This window comes from Enhydra lutris, unplaced genomic scaffold, assembly GCF_002288905.1.
Source record: "Enhydra lutris kenyoni isolate GAN:26980312 unplaced genomic scaffold, ASM228890v2 scaffoldscaffold25, whole genome shotgun sequence".
NCBI lineage: Eukaryota > Metazoa > Chordata > Mammalia > Carnivora > Mustelidae > Enhydra > Enhydra lutris.
The window spans coordinates 4,950,341-4,973,629 of NW_019154109.1; the positions used below are offsets into that span (position 1 = coordinate 4,950,341).

General features: G+C 54.6%; 1 protein-coding gene across 2 annotated transcripts; it reads right to left on the bottom strand.

Moving 5' to 3' along the window:
- Positions 1-453: 453 nt before the first annotated feature.
- Positions 454-23,289, bottom strand: LOC111151094 (cysteine and glycine rich protein 1). 2 transcript variants are annotated; one of them, XM_022508863.1, is made up of 6 exons: positions 23,175-23,289; positions 12,364-12,482; positions 6,709-6,877; positions 5,662-5,791; positions 2,205-2,298; positions 454-1,712 (listed from the first exon to the last, which is right to left on the bottom strand). In XM_022508863.1, exons 2-6 carry the CDS (start codon positions 12,473-12,475, stop codon positions 1,636-1,638), a joined length of 582 nt encoding a protein of 193 aa, XP_022364571.1. In that variant the 5' UTR covers positions 12,476-12,482; positions 23,175-23,289; the 3' UTR covers positions 454-1,635. The 2 variants fall into 2 exon arrangements, with proteins under 2 accessions (XP_022364571.1, XP_022364572.1); XM_022508864.1 differs by having other exon boundaries at positions 12,364-12,476; positions 23,183-23,218.

The following is a 23,289-nucleotide window of genomic DNA, read 5'->3' on the forward strand; positions in this document are numbered from 1 at the left end:
ACGCAGCATGCTGAGCTGGGCCCCTCCACTCCATCCCTCCTGGACAGAAGTAAACTTTCTAGGTGTGACATGGAAGTTCCTCTGGCTGAGTTTCCCTCCCACTCTGGGGTTTTCCAAGCTGGGAGACGTTCTGAGCACAGCTTTGGGGCCTCGCTGAGCCCCTCAAATCCCAAAATTCACATAGTTTTCACACCCAGATGTAGGAGTCGGGACTGCCAGCAGTCGGCTTGCTGCCACTGCCAGCAAAGCAGTGGGATTGGGCTGGTCAAGTCGTCATTCGGGGCAGCATGGTTAGGTTAGAACGGATCTAGAATGTAAGCAGCGCTTAGAAAAACAGGAACAAATCGTATCAATTTCCACCTGAACTTCTGCTAATTTGATGGCTCCAGGAAAGCTCCCTCCCAGCCGGGTGGTTAGCTGTACTCTCACAGACACGGGATCCAGACACCAGAGTTCTGTTCTAAGACTTTTATTGACCAGGTGAGAAGTCAGCTTGAACACAGCTCGTGCCTGCAGCCCTTCCAGGTGACTCCTCCGCATACGGTAGTCCTTTCAGTCACTGGCAGCAGCGAGGCCCAGCCCCTCCCCTTCCTCCTGCTGCTCCTCACCTGGGGCCTGGAAGGGTTGGGGGGTGATGTGGCCAGAGAAGGGCAGAGTGGCCAGGGTAAGGTCCCGAGTGGGCAGGCAGGTCCTGAGGACCGGGCACATAGGCAAGCAGTGTCCAGATGAAGACTGAGGCCGTGTGTGCCTCCCTCCAACTCTTAAGGGTCAAGCAGGAGTGGCAGGAACAGAGCACTGGCCTGGTCTGTGCTGGGACGGGGAGGAGCTGCCACCACAGCCCCGGGACCGGGGTTAGGGGCAGAGCTATTTACCCTCAGGTTTGGGCCACTGTTATATGAAAGTGTGTTGGGATGTGTTTCACTGGGGCCCCCGCCAAACAAGGAACTTGACGCCTGGGGAGGTCAGACCACACCCTGACTTTGGGTCCTCAGACCTGGGCTGTTTTCCTCACCCCGAGGGGAAGGACACCAGGTCCCTAGAACCTCAAAGGGAAGAGGCCCAGAGAGGCAAGTGGCCTCTACAGTCCATGGCCCTGTCTGTGTGCCCTCTGCATCCACAGAGACTCCCCAACTGGAACTCCCCAGGCCTATCCTGAGGGACACCAAGAAGCCTACCCTCTTACCCGCAAAAGAGAATCTCAGGTCTAATGAACCACCAGCTTCCTCTGCCCCATCTTGGTCCTGCTTCCCTCTCCCCCGGGACTACTGCTCCTCTGGGATCCGAGACGTGGGCTCACGGATCTTGGCAAGTTGATGATGGACACTCAGCCTAACAGGCTAAGAACAGAAGACTGTGGGGCAGGGTGTGGGGAGATGGGCCCAGTCCCACCTGCACTAAAACACTGAGGTCTCCTGCTGGTGATGGTGTCACGTCCCAGGCAGAGGGAGCCCTTTAGAGGAGTGGGATCTCAGGCAGACTCCAAACCAAAGGGAGCCAAACACCCAAGTTCAAGTCATTAGTGATGCGTGGCGGGGCTGAGAGGGAGGAGGAATCCAGGAGGTTGCCAAGGCTGCTGGGAAAGGAACGGCGATGAGAAGCACGGGAGTGGGCAGTGTGTGGTGGATGGCGGCAGCCTCACTCAGAGTGGACCAAAGCCCCAGCTCCTTGCCCAAAGCCAAAGCCCTTGGGTCCGAAGTTTTTCGCGTAGCATCCTGCGAAGAGAGAAGGGGTGAGTCCCAGTTCCTTCTCCCCCAGGCCACACCTCCCAGTGCCCTCCCACCGAAGATCCTCCACCCTGGGCACCTGGCCAGGCCTTCAGGGCAGCAAAATCCACTCGGCGCCCGTAACCTCTGTAGCACCCCAGTCCCCAGTAGTGAGGAGGTCCTTGGCTCCACATTATATCCTTATATCCACTTCCCTGCTGCTGAAATTACAGGAGAAGCCCTATCTGCCGTCAAGGCATCCGGCGAGGAGTTGGGAACCCAGGCTCTGGCCCCATCCTGCCCGTATCTGCCCTATGATTCTGGCCAAGGCATCTTTCCCCTCCGGGCTTGTCTCCCCATCTGTAAAGTGAAGGGTCACACTAGAAGCTCTGGCATTGACCCCAAGGGCAGGAATCAGTTTACATTAAGCAAGGGCATAACTAGTTAGCCCTCTACCCCCTCAGACTGCTCAACCCTCGCATTAGAGGTGACACCACCCACCTTTGCAGTAAATCTCGCCATCCTTGTCGGCCAGGGTGGTGGACTCGAGGCCTTTGCCGCACTTGGCACACCGGAAGCAGGACTTATGCCAGGACTGTGGTGGGAAGGGAACAGTTAAGGCTGCCACCAGGGACGAGGGCATCCCTGACCCCACAGCCCCATTCCCCTTGACGTAAGAACAGTGGAAGGGTTCGAGACACTTCCGAAGTCTGCTCAGCTGGTACTGTGGGAGGACGTGGCCCGTGGGGTCAGGCAGTGGAGGAAGTAGGTCACAGACCACGCAAGACCTCATACCATCTCCAAACACGTGTCGCTATGGCTGGATGGTTAATGGCACCAGCTCTGCCACAAAGGGCAGGCGAGGGGGTGGCACGGCCACCGTGGTAGCTGTCCCCCCACAGGCTGGCACAGGCCTTCTCCAGGCCCATCCTGCCTGTGGATCGGAGGTGTGGGCATGGGATTCGGACTCGTCCTGGCACGGCTAACTACTACCCGCAGAGCCTCCACCATTTCCTCCTCTGGGAGACCCCTGTGCCCACCTCGCATGATGGGCCCGAGATGCGCATATACACGCGGACAGTGCCAGGGCACGGCGAGGGCTGTTGTAACTGGGATTTGTTCCAGAACTGGGCTCCTTGTTTGCCCGGAAGCCACTCCCTCTCACAGAGTGGTCTGCTGGTATTAGGCAGCTCTGGCAGGTTAAGAAGCCCGGCACAGGCCGGGGCCCAGAGGAGGCCCTGAGGCCATCGTGTGGAATATTACTCTGGAAGGAGAAGGGCTCTGTGAAGGGCACTGAACCCAGCAGGGGAAGGCCTGAGGAGTGCAGCTTCTCCAGGGGCCACAGAAGGCCCTTTGGGGTTCTAAGACGAGCCTGGAAGCAACACAGGGCTGAGACCCTGCTGGGGAAGGAGCGGGCCCGGGTTTGCCCACAGTGACGGGAGCCAGCCCAGACATGAAGAATTCTCAGCACGCCGCTCCCATTAGCAACACTGAGCCGGCTACGCCGCTGCTGTACGGACAGCTCTGCAAAACCAAGAAAGCCAGGGGCAGGCAGCACGCAGGCCAGACAAAACAAGGCCTTTTAAGGTCAAAGAGACTCCCTCAGCATTGCCGGGCTGGAGAATGAGAAAGGAAGTTGCATCCCCTCAGACTTCCTGGCCGCCTGACCCATGCACGCTGGCTCCTCCTCCCAGGCCTCAGGGACAGTGGGGTCTGGAGAGCTGAGGTGGCGGGGGGCCAGATCTCCGTCTCTGTCCCAGTCTTCGCCTCCTCCTCTGTGGAGCAGGAGCTGCTACACCAGCTCTCCAGGCTGGGGCAGGGCTGAAGTGCACGCGGGCCCCCACCCACGCCTCACGGGGCCTTGCCGTCCCTCCACACACCCTGGATCCCTTTGCTCACTCATTCAGCACCCAAAAGCACCTCGTTCCTCGATATTTCTTTCCTGGCCAAGGCCAAAGAGAGGTGGGAGCTTCTCCCGACCTTTTCCACTTGAATACAAAATTCTCTTATCCCCACCCCTCAGGAGTTACAGGCTTAACTTAGACCCTGTCTGGGTAATGGACACAGGGATACTCAGCTATTTTTTATAACTTTCGGATCTCCTAGTGAGACACAATGAGCACAAAAGATACCAACTGCAAAGTAAGATTAGTATCTCCCGCTTTCATATCACTTAATTCATGGCAAGGACCATCATTTTGACCTCACAAGAATTCCCCAAAGTACACAGTAACAGTAATAATAGCACCAACAGTAACAGCAATGGCAAAGTGTCCTAAGCACACCCCGGGGGGAGCTGCCCTGGGGACCCCAGAACAGTCTCTCCTTTCTTCCGCAAAACAGCTTTGTCTGATGGGATGGCCATTTGCTTCACTTTACAGACGCAGATGGAAGGTTTAGAAAGGTTCAGTGATTTGCCCCCAAAGCCACACAACTAGTAAGTGGCAAAACTAAGGGTTCTCTAGGGTCCAAGGTCTTTTTTTTTTTTTTTATAGTCTTTTGAAGATCTTATGTATTTGAAACAGAGCGTAAGCAGGGGGACGGGCAGAAGGAGAGAGAGAGAATCCTAAGCAGACTTCCACTGAGTGCGGGGACCGATGTAGGCTGATCGCATGACCCTTAAACCATGACCTGACCCAAAACCAAGAGTCAGACACCTAACTGACTGAGCCACCCAGGCACCCCTAGGGTCCACGGTCTTAGTCATGGTTCCAGGATTCATGAAGCTATGGAAATGGGTTCTCATTTCCCATTGTACAGCTGTGGAAATGGGTTCAAAGAGGTTAAGAGGCCTGAAGCAGAGTTAAGAGTGGTAAGAGCACAGGCTTCCAAGTTAGAGGGACCTGGGCTTGACTCCTAGCCTAGCCACTGCCTAGCTGGAAGATCTGGGCAAATTAAGTTAATGCCTCTGACACTCAGCTTCCTCACCTGTAAAATGGGGATAATAGTACCTACTCCAACCATGACTGTAAAGACTACAATAAGAGCTTGCTATGGTCTAGATGATCTGGCTTAAGTGTCAATTCCCCGTCCATTGGTCGTGGGCCCCTTCCTCAAGGTGGAGAAGACTTGAAAGCCGTCACCCAAAGCCAGAAGAGCTGCAGACAGGTTCCTGGCCCAGCTGTTCCTGATGCTTGCTATGTGACTTTAGCCGAGTCACTCCTCCGTCTGGGTCTCTCCGGCCACAGACTGAGGATGCTTCTTCCATGATTCTCTGACCGCTAGTCTGGGACTGCCATTTCTCCTGCTTCTTCTCCACTGCAGCCTCTCTGGGAGGCAGGGTTTCACCGGGACGGGGGCTTGGTACTGTGACTCTTACTGTGCTCTGGGGTTGGGGGTCCACAGGGGAAAGGCATACTTGGCAGTCACAAATAGTTTGCAAAAGCTTCCTGGGAGGCTCTGATCTGCCCTGAATCTTAAAAAACCTCTGCCCTAGGGGTACATGGATGGGTTTCCCACAGACCAGGTCTTACAATATGGAATGTATGTGGATTTTCCAGTGGCTCTCAACATTTGGGGGATCACAAATCCTTTTGAAAATCTGATGAAAACTGTTGATCTTCTTCCCAGAAAGAGACATGTTCCCACAAAATTTTGTGGCTCCTTTGAAACCCAACAGATTGATCTTTACAACACCCTATAAATCGCATTTAAGCATTTAATAATCAGTTTCATCAACGGCGGGCCTGTTATCCTCATGAAGAATGTTGGCCAAGCCACCTGTCCCCGGAGCCCATGTGTGACTTCTTCAGTCCTTGCAGACAGGAAGCCAGAGGTACAAGCAGCCCATGGGGACAAAGGGTTACTCCTTCCCTAGAAGGGAGGGAGTTAAAGCCCAGTGCTCAGTCTCCCTTGATCAGATCCAGGGCCCAACATACAAAGTCCTGGAACCCACATTTCAAGAAGGTGTTTCTCCAGCCCTTCTCCCCTGAGCCCATCTCCCCAGAAGCCACCTTACCTTCCCGGCACCGATCACCTTCTCAGCCGCATAGACTGCCTGGCTGCATCGAGGGCACCTCTCGGAGCTGCCAATCTTCTGCGCAAACTTGGAGGCATTGGGGTTGGTGGTGGGCCTGTGGCCAGGGGCCCTGCATGGGCAACGACATGCCGTGAGCCCACTTTCATGGAGGGGGTCGAGTGGGGCTGGCCCTGTGTGGGCACAACCCCGCCTTCATCTCATGCCCACTAGGGGGCGACTCTCCCAGCCAGAGCCTCCAGGGTCCTCTCCCATTTTACAGATGGACAGACCCCGGCTCAGCAAAATGCTGATTTCCCCGAAGCAATCTACTGCCTCCTGCCACGGAGTTAAAACACGGGCATCAGTGAGCAGCTCATTTGCTAAGAATTGCCCTCCTCTGTTTCCCGTTCCTGCAGCCGGCCTGTTAGATTCTTTCCAGGAGAAATCTGCTGACAAATCATTCCCTCTCGGGCAATGACCTTGGCTAAAATGTGCTCACTCATCTGTCATTTCTGCCCATTCTCCCCAAGGTCAAGATGCTGGCCAGGCAGACTGCCAAAAGCCACTCTTTCAACAGGTCAGAGGTTAGTGAGTGCCAGTGAAACCCTGCTATATTTCCAAGGAAGGGAGATGGCTGCCCCATAGTGCAGGGGTGAGAGATGGCGAGAGAAAGAGGCGGGTGGGCCAGTGCTGCTACTGCTGAGCCCAGCTCAGCACCCATGAAATCCCCAGTCAAGCCACTGAGCCTGGGCTGGGGATTCTCATCTCATTGGACCGAGTGATTCTTGGGGCCCCTCTAGGCTCTAACCCCTATGAAAACATGGGCTGCACTCTCCACACGGGGAGGAACCACACCTGTTTTATTCCCCAGTGGACCCTCGGCTCCTCTCGTTGGCCCGACACCCAGTGGGCCACTATAGGACTTCCCTGGAAATCAATGGCTTTCTGAGTCTTTCAATGGCTGAACCAAAAGTGGTTGCAAATGTGTGTGACACTGGGGTGGGAGGACAGACCTCGAGAAGGGGGCAGCAAGAGTCTTGTACTCACTCCTCGTGCTTAATGCCCAGAGACTCCCCCTTGTCGGTGCTCAGTGTGCCGGCGCCCTGCCCGTAGCCGTAGCCTTTGGGGCCGTACTTCTTGCCGTAACAAGACTTGCAGTAGATCTCCTCGCCGTGCACAGCCACAGTGGTGCTGTCCAGATTCTTCTTGCAGACCACTGGGGAGGGAAGGGAGGACAGTGAGCTGACATCGGGGTGAGCTGCTTGTCCCCCAAGCCCCCCACGGCTGAAACTCTCCAGACCCCGGTCTTCCAGGAGCAGCATGGAAATGGAAGTCAGATGGCCAAGGAGCTGGGAAGAGGGAGGGAGGGGGTTTGCGTGGCCCCATTCTAGGAATGCCGGCCGAGCCACCTCTCACAAGAGCCCACACTCGCCTTCCTCCGTCCCCTCCACCCTCACACCTCGCCAGGCTGTAGTGCGCCCCACAGTTCATCTGAGGTGACAGACTAGCTGATCCTAAGCCACGGGAAACCTACTGAGGCCTTTGGCTCTGCTCAACAGAGACCACGTGTCCAATAGGAGAGAAGAAAAACAACGGAAAGAAGAAGGGCCGGGATTTCCTGCCTCTGACAATGGAATCCTGAAGAAACAATCCCTGCGTGCCGGTGGGAGGGTGGGGGGGAGTGCAGGACCGATGGGGTCGGGTGGCAGGTGAAGCGATGCACGCAGAAGAAAAGAAAAGTTGCATATTTATCAAGTACCCAGCACGATGGGCCTTGAAATGAGATGCAGTTCATGCTAATTACACCAAGATCTGGAGGCTCTGATCTCCGAACCAGCTCGCCATAGGAAGAACCGAGGCCAGACTCAGAAGAATTCCTGACTCCTGGGGGATGAGCAGCTAGGAGGGGATGAGCTTTGGAAAGCCTGTGAGTCCCATATACCTTCCTGGGCTTGTCCGGGGGCCTATGCCCAGCCATCCAGAGTGAAATGGTTTGGAGCCTGGAGTCACGTGCAGTGAGACTGCTCAGAATCAAATCTCAACTCTTTCTTTCCAGCTATGTGACTTCTGTGTGATGGGTAAGTTATTTTGCCTTTCTAGCCTCCACGTCTCCATTTGGTCCTTTTTGGGTTTTTTTGTTTTGTTTTTAATTTTTTTTTTTTTTAAGCAATCTCTACACCCAGCATGGGGCTCGAACTCACAACCCCAAGATCAAGCGTTGCATGCTCTACCAACTGAGCCAGCCAGGCGCCCCTCCGTGTCTCCCCTTTTGTAAATGCAGACAATAATATCTACCCCAAAAAGTGGTTGGGAGAACTAAATAAGATCTTACATGTAAAGTACTTAGCACAATACCCTGCACACAGTAGATGCATAATAAATGTTGGCCACTCTTATTAGCATTATGTAAAGTTAGTATCTCGAGGACACAAGGAAGGAGGAAGAACAGGCCCAGGCCTCAAAAGATCATATGCTCCCAGCCCCCACCTACTTCTCTCGAGACTCGTCCTCACTCTACCTGCTTATGTCTTATCCTAGAATCCCAATTTGGTTCTATGATATTCCTTCCATATGGAGATAGGGGGTGCCCAACTGGACCACATCCTCAAACATGTCCTTCTGAAGAGGGACCCCTCGAGAAACCACTAGAGAAGCCACGCCTCGCACCTCCCCCTGAGAAGGCTCTCAGCTCAGCTCTTTGCAACTAGCCATCCTCTTGCCTTTAATGGGTCGGGCCCTCTGCCAGCTCCTCTCACCCTGAGCCCCAGGTTGCAGACTTCAGACTAAATAAGGACCCTCTAGTCCTGCCCTTGAGATCCTCACCTCATTCCAGTGTTCTGGGCAGCCCAAATATGGAACTTCCCACCACCTCCCCTGGGGCTTGGCTCCCGGGAAGGAGGGAGAGGGAACAACAGGCCAAGGGCTCCAACATTCCCTTCTAGGGCGGGAAGTCAGGAGTTGGCCTGGAATTGCTTCCCATAAGGCCCAAGTTGAACTGGAAATTCCAAAACCAGAGGGAAGGCAGAAAGCAGCGACAAGAGGAGTTGGGGAAACAGAGGTCTCTTTTGGAGACCCAGGAGCTTGGCCCAGAAGAGACAGCAGGGCCTACAAGTCATTAACCTCCAGATGGCTCCTGACAGTGCCAACCGAGCCCTGACTTCCAGATCCCATGTCCAGACCACCCTGTCAGCTTCTGGCCTCCCCCAGGCCCTCCTGCCCACCACGGCCCCCCTTCAACACCTTCCCCAGGCCCGCCGCCCTTCCACCTCCGTCCAGGTAATGTAGTCTGGTCACCTGGAGGTTCTACTGAAGACCCGACTGAGGGGAATTTTGAATGAAGTCCTAAATAAACTGCTACCAAATAATGTTAAGATTAAAAAAAAAAAAAAAAGGTCTTAGGTATGGTTAGTTATGCATTTGTTGGACAAATGTCCTTCTAGACGCCACAGGCTTGGTGAGGCCTTCTGATGTTATTTTGAAATATGGGCAAGAGGCAGTCCCAGGCGAGAGGTCGGAGCCCCCTCACCCCACCCCAAAACAGAGAGGGATTCCTCTGGAAGGAAAAGCGAGCCCCACAAAAAAGTTCAAGCTCACAGAATTGGGCCAGGTCAGAACCAAGCGTGATTCCCAGACCTGGTTGTTTTCTGCCGGCCCAAGGTCCCTTTCAGGTAGACCAAGCCTGTGGGGCAAAGAGGGTGAAAAACTGACAGCAAACTTGAGCCTGTGGGTGAGGAGATGCTGGGGTCAGAGGGCGTGCAGGGCTTCTCTGAGCTTCCCCTGCACTCTGAGGTTCTGGAAAACAGCGCATCTACCTTTCCATCAGGAGCTGGCCGCCCCTGCTGAGACCACGGGACTGGACTGCAGGACCTCTCTGTTCCCGATTCCAGGTCGAAGGCCAAGCCCAGGGCAGAGGCCATTCTCCCTGACTGGGTTACCTCATCCCGTCTTCACCTGTCTGTGCCAGTCACTCAGGAAAGGGAATGTAGGTCCCTGCTGACGAGAAGCCAGAGCCAAGGACCCGAATGGTAAGAGGCCCAGCCAGCAAAGGGACTAGGGCCGGAATGCCGCCCAGGCCCATTCTCTGCGAGCCTTAGGAAGGGAAGAGCCTTCCGAAGAAACTTAGGAAGGAACGTCCTTTGATTATCAGGGTCATTCTGAATTTTTTTTTTTTTAAAGAATTTATTTATTTGACAGAGAGTGAGAGAAGGAGAGAGAGCACAAGTGGGGGGAGCAGCAGAGGGAGAGGGGGAAGGGGAAAGCAGGCTCCCTGCTGAGCAGGGAGCCCGATGTGGGACTCGATCCCAGGATCCTGAGATCATGACCTGAGCCAAAGGCAGAGGCTTAACCCACTGAGCCACCCAGGTGCCCTCATTCTGAATTTTTAAATTCAAGCTGGACAGTTACCACCCACTCCTCTGAAATAGGGAAAGGATGTTCCCTCCATTCGTAAACAAATCAGCAACAGCCGGCTGTGTGCTCAGAGCCTCTGACACCAGGAATCAGCCAGTTGTGGAGACACCTGGTTGCGGGGACATGTCTGAGCTCGGACACCCAGGAACCGTACTGGCCTAGAGCCCCCAGGGAGACTCGAGACCCTTCCCTATGGCTGTTACTTTCGTAACACCTCCCCCCACCCTGGCCCTGCTCCCCGGCCTGACTTTCCACAAGTGTTTCTAATCCTCCACACCCCCTCACACCCTGCCCCAGGCCTGCTCCCTTCTTCCTATGCCACCCCCTGAATTCCTGCCTTCCCCCAACCACGACCAACCGCCACTCCTCCTCAAGCATGACTGAGGCCTCTCAGCTGCGGCCCCTTGTAGTGATTAAGCAACATGGGAGAGCAAAGGCAGAAGCCCTATGGACCCCAGCAGCCCGGACCCTCTTCCTAGCCAATGCTGAGCCCTTTGAAAAAATAAACGGCTGGAAAATTCCTAAGTGCAGTTAACTGCTGATAACAAGAGGCTGCTGTCGGCGGCCTCCTCTGTGGGCTACAGGCCAACAAGGCCCCGCTGGGGCTCACTCACTCCTGTTCACCAGATGCAGCCCCTGGGTGGCCACTCCGGCTGGCTGCTCAGGGTGCAAGGCCGGGGCGGGGAGGGGGGGCCCTGCTGCCCTGTGCTGGGTGGCTCCCAGCTGGGTGGCCCTGCAGCAGGTGGAGCTGTGGGGAACATCCAGGGACCAGGTAACCCTTGGTCCATCTGTTCCTACTCAGGACCACAAATCACCGGGGAACAAAGCGGCCACGGACACTCCCAACTCTGCTTCATGTGACATGGGATGGACGGGACCCCGTTTTCTGGATCTCTCAGATGGGCTAGGAGGCCTCCTTCATGTCACGGCACCGTGTGGCCTGCAGCTCCCTCAGCAGCTTGTGCCTTCGTGTGTATCTGTGCGTGTGTGCGCGCGCATATGTGTGTGCACGTGCACGCATGTGTGTCCAGGGCGGTGTCTATCATTTATCGGACATTCAGAATTGAGTTTTAAGTACTTCATTTTCCAAGCTTCTTTCTGCTCATTCTCACAACACCCTATGAAGTGAGTATTACTAACTCCCCTGTAATCGTGAGAAAACTCAACCAGGGAGAAACCAAGTAACTTGGGGCGCCTGGGTGGCTCAGTGGGTTAAAGCCTCTGCCTTCGGCTCAGGTCATGATCCCAGGGTCCTGGAATCGATCCCCGCATCGGGCTCTCTGCTCAGCAGGGAGCCTGCTTCCTCCTCTCTGCCTAGATGTGATCTCTATCTATCAAATAAGTAAATAAAATCTAAAAAAAAAAGAAAGAAAGAAAGAAACCAAGTAATTTGCCCATCAGCATGCAGATCCCCAAACCCGAATTCAGATTCAAACCCTGACCCACTGGATCCAGAAACCCAGGTCTTCACTGAGACATCCCCCTGCCTCCCACTCTGCCCGCCCTCACGGAAAACTCTTCCTCTGACCAGAACCCTCCGCTCTGACCACAGTGCATCAGATCATTTAGAAATGGGGGAGAGGATCCTCCTGGAGGCACCGCTTCCTGGGGGCTCTGAAAACACTGTCCAGGTCAAGGACCCCCGGAACCACCTGACGACTCCCAGCTGCTTGCTGTCTGTTGCCCCGTTTCCTACTGTCTGGGCTTGTGTTTCGAGCCACTCCTGCTCCGGGTTACTGGGGGGGATGTCAAAGCTTTGCTTGCTCATCTTCCTCTTATCCCAGGCTGCTGGAGCAAAAGGGGAGGTGAGGGAAGTGACCAGGCTGGCCCATAGGGCGAAAGAAGAGAGAACCCCGCTCCTTCTCTGGGCTCCGTGTCCCGTTAAAGTAATAGCCTCTGTCACCCTTCAACAAGGGATCATTTGGGTCCAAATTTGGTAAAACTCGGGACCCAAAGTGGCTTCCTCTTAAATGATGGCATTGTGGCAGGGAGAGAAAGAGAAAGGGGAGTGGAAAGTTTCCCTAAGCAAGTCTGGAAGTTTGGCTCCTGGCCACCCTGGAGCGGCTGCCACCCCCACCAGCTCTGGCCAGTTCCTCCCCTTAGAAAGCAGCTTCTGAGCGGAACAAAGAGGCCTGTAAGTGTTTCCCGCCCCAGCTGTGCTGCAGCCAAATGTCAAGCTGTTTACATCCCATGGGGCCCTTCCCCTGGGGTGTTGACAGGCCCAGCCTGTGGGGACAGGCCCCTGTCCCCATTCCCATGGCAACAGCAGCTGGGCCTTGGGCGCATACTCACTGCACAGGAAGCAGGATTTATGGAAGCTGCTGCCTTCGCACTGAACCTCTTCCGCAAAGTAAACCGTCTTCTGGCACACCCCACATTTCTTGCCTCCTCCCCAGTTCGGCATCCTGAAACTGGACCCAGACATGAGAATTAGTTTTCTAGGGAGCTGGAGACCCAGACTGCCCATGCCGGAAGAGCCACAGGCAGACAGAGGATGGCAAGAGGGGAGGCAGAGCACCTGTGGGGTCTCCCCCACCCCTGCCCTGGCAGGGCACTTCCTCCTGAGGGCTCTCCACATCCTTCTCGCACTGCCACTCGGGGGCTTCCTGCCCCAGTGCTGACAATAGACAGTCACTGAGCCACTGCTGTGTTTCCAACCCCAGGCAGGGAACTCTCGATGGTATAAACAAGCATAAAATACTGGCTCTTCAAAGGACACTGTGGAAGCAAGACATGGAACCCTCCACTACACGTATCAACAGGGATGGATCTCACCGAGGCTCGTTGGAGCCAAAGGAGCAGATGCACTAGAATTCACAAAACACAGATGGTTTATGGAAGGTTCACAGACAAAATTCTCATTGTCAAGGGATGAACCCTTAGGGAAGAAGTTATAAAGAAAAAGCAAGGGAAGATGATCACTAACTATTCTCTTAGACTTGTTACCTGTAAGACAGGGAAAGGCCCACCGCTGTGGGGGTGGGGGTGGGGTGCAGGGAGGGTCTCCAGAGGGGTTGCTAAGGCGCTGATTTTTTTTTAACTTGGGTGGTTGTCCATGCGGGCTCACTTTGCAATTATCCTTTGAACCACACATGACGATATTATATACTCCTTTATATGTAAGAAAAAGCTCACCAATAAAACCAGAAATTTTTTTAAGCAGGAGGGTGGGTAAGCACACGGGGCACAGTTCTCGAGCCTTAGAGTCCAATAGAAGCAGGCATTAGAGGACGCCTGGGTGGCTCAGACGGTTGAGCTGCTGCCTTTGGCTCAGGTCATAATCCCAGGGTCCTGGGATCGAGCCCTGCATCGGGCTCTCTGCTCAGCGGAGAGCCTGCTTCCCCCCTCTCCCTCTGCCTGCCTCTCTGCCTGCTTGTGATCTCTCTCTCTCTGTGAAATAAATAAAGATTAATTTTTTAAGTCTTTTTTTTTAAAGATTTTATTTATTTATTTGACAGACAGAGATCACAAGTAGGCAGAGAGGCAGGCAGAGAGAGAGAGAGGAGGAAGCAGGCTCCCTGCTGAGCAGAGAGCCCGATGCGGGGATCGATCCCAGGACCCTGGGATCATGATCTGAGCCGAAGGCAGAGGCTTTAACCCACTGAGCCACCCAGGTGCCCCTCTCTATGAAATAAATAAATAAAATCTTAAAAAAAAAGATTTTATTTATTTTGTTTGACAGAAAGAGCACAAGCAGGGGGAGTAGCATGCAAAGATAGAAGGAGAAGCAGGCTCCCTGCTGAGCAGGGATCCCAGGGACTCAATCCCAGGATGCTGGGATCATGATCTGAGCCCAAGGCAGACGCTTAACCGACGGAACCACCCAGGCGCCCCAGGAGTCTGGATTTTCAATAAGCACCCCAGGTGAGTCCAAAGCAGCCATGCTGAGACAAACTTTGAGATGCTCTAGGTATTGGTTCTGAGTTGAGGTCCTGATACCAGTCAGGCTGGGTCCAATTCTGAACCCCACACGCTGGCTCTGTGTACCTTGCGCAAGGTAACTGGTCTTTCTGAACCTTGATTTTGCATCCGTAAAACCAGGATAAAAGCAATAGCTACTTCACAGATTCTTTCTGGGGATGAAATGAGGTCTGGCATGTCAAAGGCATGGTACAGTGCCTGGTCTATAGTGTTCGCTAATTATTATTATTATTATTTTTTTAAGATTTTATTTATGTATGTATTAAATATTTTATTTATTTATTTAAGAAAGAGAAAACACTTGTGGGTGGGGGAAGAGGCAGAAGGATAAGCAGACTTCCCGCTGAGTGGGTAGCTTGACGCAGCTCCATCACAGGACCCCAGGATCATGACCTGAGCTGAAGGCAGATGCTTAAAGATGGAGCCACCCAGGCACCCTTATGAATTACTATTAACACAGGAGCCCAAGACTACAGGAGAGGCCATGCTCCAGGTTGGTCCTGATGCGCCAGAGAGTGGCAGAGCAGGCGCACACCATGGAAACTGGGAGAGCAGAGACCCCCCAGACTGATGGGGTCAGCGTCTCTCCTTCCGTTTCACTCATCCATCCAACAGACATGTGACTGAAGGCGGAAGATGACATTAGTTCATGGAAGGCGGGGTCCCGAGCAAGGTACAAGTAGCCACAGGTGCAGGACTGGGGGGATGAAGTAGCCCGGATGTGGCAAGTTTAGAATGACACGGGGTGCTGGGAAGGAAGGGGGACGGTGCCAGAGTTGGCTGTTGGCTCAGGACACAAAAGAGCCCATGGACAAAACTCACCAGTTGTCTGTATCAGGAAATGTTGAAAACAGGGCTACGTTATCCAGAGCCCACCCTCCTGGTAGTAGCAGCTAGAATCAATGTCAAGGACAGAGGGAGACATGGTTTTCACTGCTGGAGAGCGTCCCATCTGACTGTGGACACAGGCCTCAGCTCAAGGTCTAGCTCGTGTTCACGATGGAGTCTGCACACCCCACACAGCACCTGGGACAGGTGTTCCTACAGGCGTCCAGGGAGTAGCTGAGGAATGAGGGAGGGACGCTCTGATACTGAACACCAGAGCCAGAGACAAGTTCTCTATGGCAGGGCATCTCCGCAGGGGCTGGGACCCAGCAGAGGCGCTCAGTCACTGTGTGCAGGCTGACACGGCGGTGCTGGCTCATCACGGTCACTGGGGCTCGAATAGCACAACAATCACAGGGATTTTCAGCAAGGTTTTGTCAGGCACATTTTCACGCCCTCTGCTTCGTCCTCCCATATCCAAAAAGCTGGGGCTCCCTTGGGTCCCATCCTGGCCCCCTTCTGTCAAGAACCTCCATACCCCTCTGGCCTCGGCCTCTCCTCTGAGCCCAGGCTCACACATCTAATCTCAGGTGAGCATCTCCACCGGGATGGCCCACCAGTGCCTCCGTTTCAACGTGAGGGACCTGAACTCATTGCCGTTCCTCAGACTTGTTCTTTTTCTCGACTTTTCCATTTTTGCTCATGGTACCACAACCATTCTCTCCATTACAGAGGAATTATCCCTTTCCTGAGAATGTTGATGGGCTTTCCCCCTCCCATAGCTGCAAGCCACTGTGTGTTCCCCTTTACCCACTCACCCCCGAAACCAGTGCTGAGACTCTCTCCTCTCCATTCTTCTTCCCACCACCCTAACCCAGCCTTCACCTCTCCCTCGTGCAGCCCCTTGAAGAGGACACTACACCATATACACCTGTTCCTTGGCAACTACCCTGATTTTCGGCCATGGCACATGGCGGGGACCTAACCTAAGCCACCAAGGTTATTGGCTCAAAGATGGGCCAACTATCCATTTCAGACCAATAAAATAGGAGAAGGCAGTTCTGGGGGGCTCTGGAAGAAAAAGCATTCCATTCCTTCGAGAGAACTTCCTGGAAGCAAGTCCCTCTTCCCCCAGTGAGAGCTCTGAGGTTGTTGTCCCCAGAGAGACAGGCACTCCTGGGGTGAAGCTGACAGCAGGGAAGACAGAGCTGAGGGACAAAAGAAACTGACTCTGCAGTGCCATCATTAAGCCACCAAAGTCAGCCAAACCTAAAGGTCAGTCTATCTCTGAATTTTCCAGTTAAACAAACCAATAAATTCCCTCTTCGTTTTAAGCCCATTACTTTACAACCGAATGCATCCCTAGAGAGACAGCAATTATGGTTGTGCTGCTTCTGGAATCTCCTCCCTATTCCATGCCCAGGCAGCCACCAGATCTTTTCTGTGGAAGGCCCCCCTGCTCAGAACCATCAGTGACTCCCTGCTGCTGGAGAATAATCACACCCCTTACCCTGACTCTCGCCTGCACAGTCTCCACTTCCTTTTCTGCGGCTCCTGTCACCACACCTCACCCATTATCGGGGTGAGTGACTGAATCGCTGTGTTCGCCCCCAGAATACCTGGCAGGGGCTGTGAGCAGGTGGAGAGCTGAGGCTAGGGCCGACTGTTCTCTCCCACACGGGTCTACATGGGCCACGGATCACTGTAGAAGGCCCTTCCACAGCCCCTCAGGCTTACGCACATCACTGATGCAGCCCGCAGGTAGGCTTTCTCTGACAGCACATAACCTCTCTCTGCCTTCCTCAGATAACCCCCACAGGGCCTGAGCTCCCAGATCCTGGAGGACAGTCCCCAGCCCCAGCCTCTGATGCCACACCACTCAGTCCCTTGCTCCACTCCGCCCCGAGGATGCCAGGGGCCAGCTGCCTTTTCGAGCAAGAGCTCAGGGCTGTCAAACCCTAGGATGTGTGTGGCAGTTCGGTGAGAAGAGCCATGTGTGTTACTGTCTGCCTCAGCGTCAACCCTTCCCCCTTCGTGCAGCAGGAACCCCAGTTCTACTCAGGCAGCCACCCTCCACTAAGTGACCCTGGGGACACATTCCCACACGCAGCCCTAGGGGCCCACCATGGCCATCCCTTTTCCCTGCGGGGGTGGCTTTAAGGACAGGCTGTGACGTGTGAGGGGAGCTCTGTTTGGGAAGCTTCTGGAAAAACAGGTGTGTCCATCTGGAGCCACACAAGTTCTCCTCTGCCTCTAAGGAGGTAACTAGGCATCACCCCCGGAACTCCCACAGCCAGAGCTCCCCAAACGACAGGCTACCACTGACTGCATGCCTGCTAATCACCAGGTTACATCTACAATCCCTTCCTTCCCACCTGGAGTTGGGGAATACACGCCCACCCTACAGATAGGGAAAACAAGGCTCAAAGAACAGAACTGGATTCCTAAGTGAGTTTAGCCCCTTCTGGGGCCCCTGTCACCCCAATTGTCAGGCTGTCACCCCATCCTATGTAAGAGCAGCCGCCCACAGTAGGCACACAGTACACCAACGCTTGGCTCTCTCCTCCCTTGCCAACCCTCTGAACTAGCAGGGGACACACTCCGTGGCCCTAGGAATACCCCTAGGGGAGGAAAGTTCCCCTGACCGTGTGGTTGGGAGCCAGTCCCAAGCAGTGTTTTGTTCCCAGATACAAAGCCCTTCTCCCTCTGGGGGAGACCCAGAGCTCCATACAGGCCTCTCCTTGTTCTCCCTGGCTCCATGTCAGGGGCCCACATCCAGCCGGGCCCCAGGGAATCAGGAACATGGGCGGAGAATGGGTGAAACCCAAGGACCAGCCAGTGAGGACAATCTGCCTGGGGTGCCTCTGGGCTGCCCCATTCCTTCAAGCCTGGCCATGATGTTGGGGGGGGGGGTCTCCTCTCAGGAGCCCGCTGAAGGGACAAGGGCTCTAGCACCTTGGGAAAAACAACAACAACAACAATGACTGTTCACTGACTGGAAGGGTCCCAGGCTCCCGCTGTGGGTGGGCTCTCCATTCCCTCTGTCCCCAGGAGGACCTCCCCAGGGGACCCGCCTACAGGGAAGAGTCTCAGCTGGAGGGAGCCCTAGCCACCTCCTTCCCTACAAGGGGCAGGGGCTTCCTCTCAAGGTCTGGCTTCCGATGCCCTGTGGGAGACTCTGAGGAGGAAAGTTCCCCAGGTCTGAGTTCAGGTGGGAGAGTTCAGGTGAGGAAAGTGGGTCTGGACTCATCCATTCCTGGATGAATGACCTTGGGCAACGTCCTTTTCTCTCTGAGTTTCAATTTTCTAGTCTCTAAGTTGGCCCACACACTGGCTCCCTAAGACTGCCACTCTGAGGAGGCAATGAGAGGGCGCAGAAGTGATAGCTCGGGGCCAGGCGCACCGCTGACAGGGCTGGCCCCGGTAAGCTTCACACCAGCTGTGGGGCCAGATGTCAGCCGTCCTTCCCAGCTAGTCCACCTCTGGAAGCAGCAAGGCTGGCACAATAACAAGCCAAATAGGGACCAAGAATTCCTGACTCATCTGTCAGCCCCGCGAACGAGACGAGTGACTTGCCCTTCTTTGGGATTTAGATCCCCCCTGGCGACTTGAGATACAAGCAGAGGCTTGTGTCTTTAACACCAAGCTCTTGTGTGTATTGTTCATGGTGTTCTAGAAGCGTTGCTATCCTCTGTAATCACATCATCTACCTGGTGGGTTTCAGAGACTCCCGTTCCCGGGCCATTGCTGTCTGTGTTCTGGTTTGACCTACTTCACCGTGTTGCTAATCTCAAGAGAGAACAGGGCTTGAGTTTTCTGCTGAATGGCTAGAAACAGCTGGTCAGCTATTCACCTCAAATGTCAGGATCCGGGGTGCCTCAGTCAGGTAAGCACTGGACTCTTGGTTTCGGCTCAGGTCATGGTCTCAGTGTTGTGAGATCGAGCCCCGCAAGAATCTGCTTAAGAGTCCATCCCTCTCCCTCCCCACCCACTAAAATTGATTAATTAATTAATTACTTAATTAAATATATATATTTTTTTAAGTCAGGATCCTTAGGGTTGGCTGGAAGGTTTGGCTTCTTCTGATAAGCTGTCCATACCTTCCTATCTAGTTGTCCCATTAGGAACTATATTCAGTTCCTCGGTCTTGAGAAGAGGGGTTCAAGATGGCGGCTCACATAGCAGGAGAGAAAGGCACAGGCCCTCCTGTTCACAAATGTCATGAAAGTCAGGACAAGGTGATGGGTTCAGTGTGGTCATGTTTCAAGTCCAAGGAGCCATTTCAGAGATGCATAATCCTTCACCACAAGCGCCTGAAGGAGCCTCCTCAAACCACTTATTTGACAAACCCTTCCATGTCTTTATTTCTCCAGTGGAAAAATCCCATCTCTCCCATTCCAAAATCTCTTATTCCCTAGGGTCAAAAAGTGACTTCTGGGCACAGGGCTCAGGTTCCCACCCACTTGGTCTGGTAGAGACCTGTCAGGTGTTTGTCTAGTTAGAAATGCACGGCTCACATTACCTGAGCTGTGTAGTACTTGGCCAGGCACACAGGAGAGCTGTGATCCCATCCAACCCTGCTGCTCAGCCTCTTCCTCCATGCCCCCACGTCAAGAGAGGAGCCAAGGAGACAGAGGGAAGGAGGGGCTCCCTGCTGATCAGGGTTCAGGACCCATGCCTTCGAGTGATACCTGAAAACCCAGGAAACAGACTCTCCTGAAAGTAATGGTCACTGGGAGGGGGATGAATGGTCGATAAAGAAATGCCAGTTTGTCCCCAGCTTCACACAGCCCACTAGATGATTCCTTCACAATCCTGACCATGGCTGGCCTCTCTGAGAAGCTAAGTGGCCTCCTTGCGCTATGATCACTCTAGGCCCCATGGTACCCTGGAACTTGACCGTCGCTCCAGCTCAGCTATCTCTCTGTGGCAGCAGTGTTTTGGTTTTTTTAAAGATTTTATTTATTTATTTGACACAGAGAGAAATCACAAGTAGGCAGAGAGGCAGGCAGAGAGGGGGAGGGGAAGCAGGCTCCCTGCTGAGCAGAGAGCCCGATGTGGGACTCGATCCCAGGACCCTGGGATCATGACCTGAGCCAAAGGCAGAGGCTTAACCCACTGAGCCATCCAGGTGCCCCAGCAGGAGTGTTCCTTTTCCACATCATGTCCATGGCTCTTGCGTGATAGTAAGCTGACAAGTACAGTGCTCTGTCTCCTCCTGCTTGTCTCTTAATGCCTTTTACGGCAGAGCTCTCCACCTCTGGGAGTTCAGACATCTGAAGGTCAACCAAGGGAGAAAGGATGGAGGGTCTGCGATTTTTTAAAAAATATTTCAAAACTGCTACAAGAAACCCTATATTAGAATAGGTCTCACAGGCTACTCAACAGATCAAGTTTCTTTGGTTTTTTTCTGGAATGATGTCAATGTCCAGAGGTAACCACTCGTGGTCCCATGCTAAAGGGTTTGACTGATGTTTCCTGGATTGATTTTTAAAAAGCAAAAACAAATGAGCATTTAGACCTTATACAAACAGGTTGTTTGCAGCTGACTTCACAGGAAGCTCCAGCCCCCGCGATCCCTGCGTAAAGAACCCCCGGCCAGCACACTGGAGTGTAGGGTCTGGTTGCCTGGCCAGGGCTGAGCCTGTGCTCCAGCTGCAAACCTTCTATTCCTTCCTCCTTTGTCACTGCTGAGGAGTCAGACGCTGCCTTCTGGCCCTGGGGAAACCTGGAAATGCCAGAGTCTGGAAATGCTAACTGCCTCCATATTTACACACTTTACCATACATGGCAATTACTCAATGCCGACGTCAGACAAATTCCTGAGGCGCTGTGTAGGCCAGCCACGTCATTGCCAGAGAAATTCCTGACAACTGGAAACCACAGGCAAGGGCTCTGGTACCCAGCACCCCCTCTCCCCAACCTCCCTACCCCCAGCTAGCTGCTCTGTGTGCGTGTGTGTGCGCGCGCGCGTGCATGTGTGTGTGTGTGTGTGTGTGTGTGTGTGTGTGTGTGTGTGTGTCTTTTTCTCAAGCAGGCTCTTTTCCAGGCTTCTTTTCTTTCCTGCAAACCTGGCCTGCAAATTCAAGCTTGCATCAGACCTGGTGAAAGCATATCCACTAGGATCTGGAACCTAACATCCAGGGATGTCCTCTTCTCCCTGGCCATCCAGCAGAGTGGGAGCCTAGAGGTCACGAGTTGTAACCCCGCCTCCATCCACATTCACAGAGGCAAGGCCCTATCTTCCTGAAGTACTTTATAAGCCACAGCAAAGCCCTTTGTAAAGTGCGTTGCACAAATGGCAGGTAGTTCCTTACTAACTGATCTAGAAATCGGAAATGTACACGAGCAAAGAAAAGTAACAACACAGCGACTGAACATGGGTTTGGAAGGAGTCTGCCTGTGTTTGAAGGCTGCCTCCACAACTGACCAGACTGTCTTTTCTACCCGCTCACCTGGTTCTCAGTACTAATCACAGGGAAAAACCATTTTTGAGGCTTAGGAGTGTCCAGCAGGGCCACTCAGCTAAAAGCCTGTATCCACTCCTTTCACTCACCCAGTGTTTGCCCACAATCCTCCCCCTATACCCCCAGGCTGCCATGTGGCTCCAGGGAGCACTGGCGGGCTCCAGGGGCAGATGGTTACATTCAAAAAGGAAACACCCGAGCCAGGAAGAGAGGTCCTGAGTCAGACCAGAGGCCAGAGACTGTGACACCCCTGTTTTCCATACTTCATTAGCCTGGTTGCAGAGCTGGAGGGCCTAAGCCCTATCTTGAGCTTCTCCCCTGTATTCCATTCCCCCCCCAGACCCTCTGTACTGGGCAGTGTCCCCTCCCCCTCGGGTGGACCACACCAATGCCTCTGCGGGAGAAACTTCCTTCCTGGTCTAACTGTCCCCACCCCGGATATCCTCCCTGAGGCTAAGGGTCATTCCCTGGGAAGCAAAGAAAAGTAACACGAGCAAAGCAGCATGAGGCTGGCTTCAGCAAGGACAGGGTGAGAGCCACTGAGGGCTGAGGATGGTCGTTCTTGCAGGAGGCATCAGCAGGCACCCACCAAGTGAGAGCTAGGGAAGCTCAGCACCCCTGTCCCCAGATCCCAGGAGGAACCCACAAGCTGCACTCTGAGATGACTGAGACACCGCAGCCTCCTCGGCTTGGGGAAGGATGGGGGAGGACAAGAGAGACCACAGTGGTGCTCTGCATCTGCAGCCCATCCCCAAAGCACCACGTCCAAAGGAAACTGAGCACTGGGAAGTTACTTCGCACGCCCAAGGTCACCAGTCTGTTAAGCAGCAGACCCAACTGTCAAGACTGAGCCAGGTTGCCCTTCCAAGCAATCTCTCACGGAGATCCCAGCTGCCTCTTCATGACACGTTTTCTGCGGGAGCCCAGTGGATTTCCTTGGCGCCACTGTAGCTGGATCCCGGCGCAGAGCCCTTCCAGGGAGCGAAGGCCCAGCCGGCTCCCTCAGCCCCACGGAGCAGGCGGGTGGATGGCTGGAGCCCCGGCGGCTGGGGAGGGAGGCGCCAAGCCCAGGCTACTGTCCCCTGCCTAGACCCGCGAACTGGATAGCTTACAATGGCACAGGGGCTCAGAGGCTGCAGGATGCTCCCCAGCCTATGCAAGTGGCTACAGCACCTGCTTCAGAAATCCCTCGTGGAGTAACCTATGGCAACTTGCTTTAAATTTGCCCAACACCAGTTCGTTTCTTGTTCCCCAGCCTTCAAGGACGGAGGCCACAAAACACTGACGGGGTGGGGGGGCGCATAATTGTCTCCAGCTAGCACCAAGACTGGGGGCGGGGACAGGTGAAATGTTGCCGCTTCCATCTGGATCCCGGGGAAGAGGGAAAACTGACACCTGCGCTCAGGGCACAGATGCCCCAGGCTGGACCGTGAAGCCAGATGTTTCCCCACCCCGCCCGCGGGCACGTTCTCTTCCCGAGCAGGAGGATGAGGGAGGGGGTGGCACGGATGCCCTCATCCCCCTGCGGTACAATGAGCGTCAGTGGCGCGCAGAATCGCTGATTGTTCTGCGGCCAGACCTGCAGGCGGTGGGGGAGCCGGGCCACCCCGGGTCAGGCACACGCAGGAGCCCTTTGTACAAGGACGCCCCGAGCCGGGAGGTCCCTAGAGCCTCCCGGAAAGGGACGCGCTGCTCTGGTTAAGTGCGACCGCTTGTCCTACTCCCACAGCCCCGGGACGGCCGCCTGGCCGCACCACTTTTCCTTCTCGCGCCTCTCTGCGCCCCAGCCGAGCCCGGCGGCGGGGGAAGTCCGGCAGGCGCCGCGGGGGTAGCGCGCCGGGCCGGGGGCGCAGTGGGGACCGGGGACGCGTGACCCCGGAGCGCACTCACCTGGTAACTGGCTGCGCGGCGCGCGGGCGGGAACGCTCTTCGGAAGCGGCGACTGGGTGCGCCCGGCCCGCGCCCCGTTTTGTTCCGCTCCGGGGAAGGCGTGTCCCGGGCCACG

Coding starts and splice junctions, on each gene's coding strand:
- LOC111151094 (XM_022508863.1), bottom strand. CDS start 12,475: ATGCCGAACTGGGGAGGAGGCAAGAAATGTGGGGTGTGCCAGAAGACG. Junction 6,878..12,363: donor TAAATCCTGCTTCCTGTGCA/GTGAGTATGCGC, acceptor TTCCCTCCCCAG/TGGTCTGCAAGAAGAATCTG. Junction 1,713..2,204: donor TGGCGAGATTTACTGCAAAG/GTGGGTGGTGTC, acceptor CTCTCTTCGCAG/GATGCTACGCGAAAAACTTC.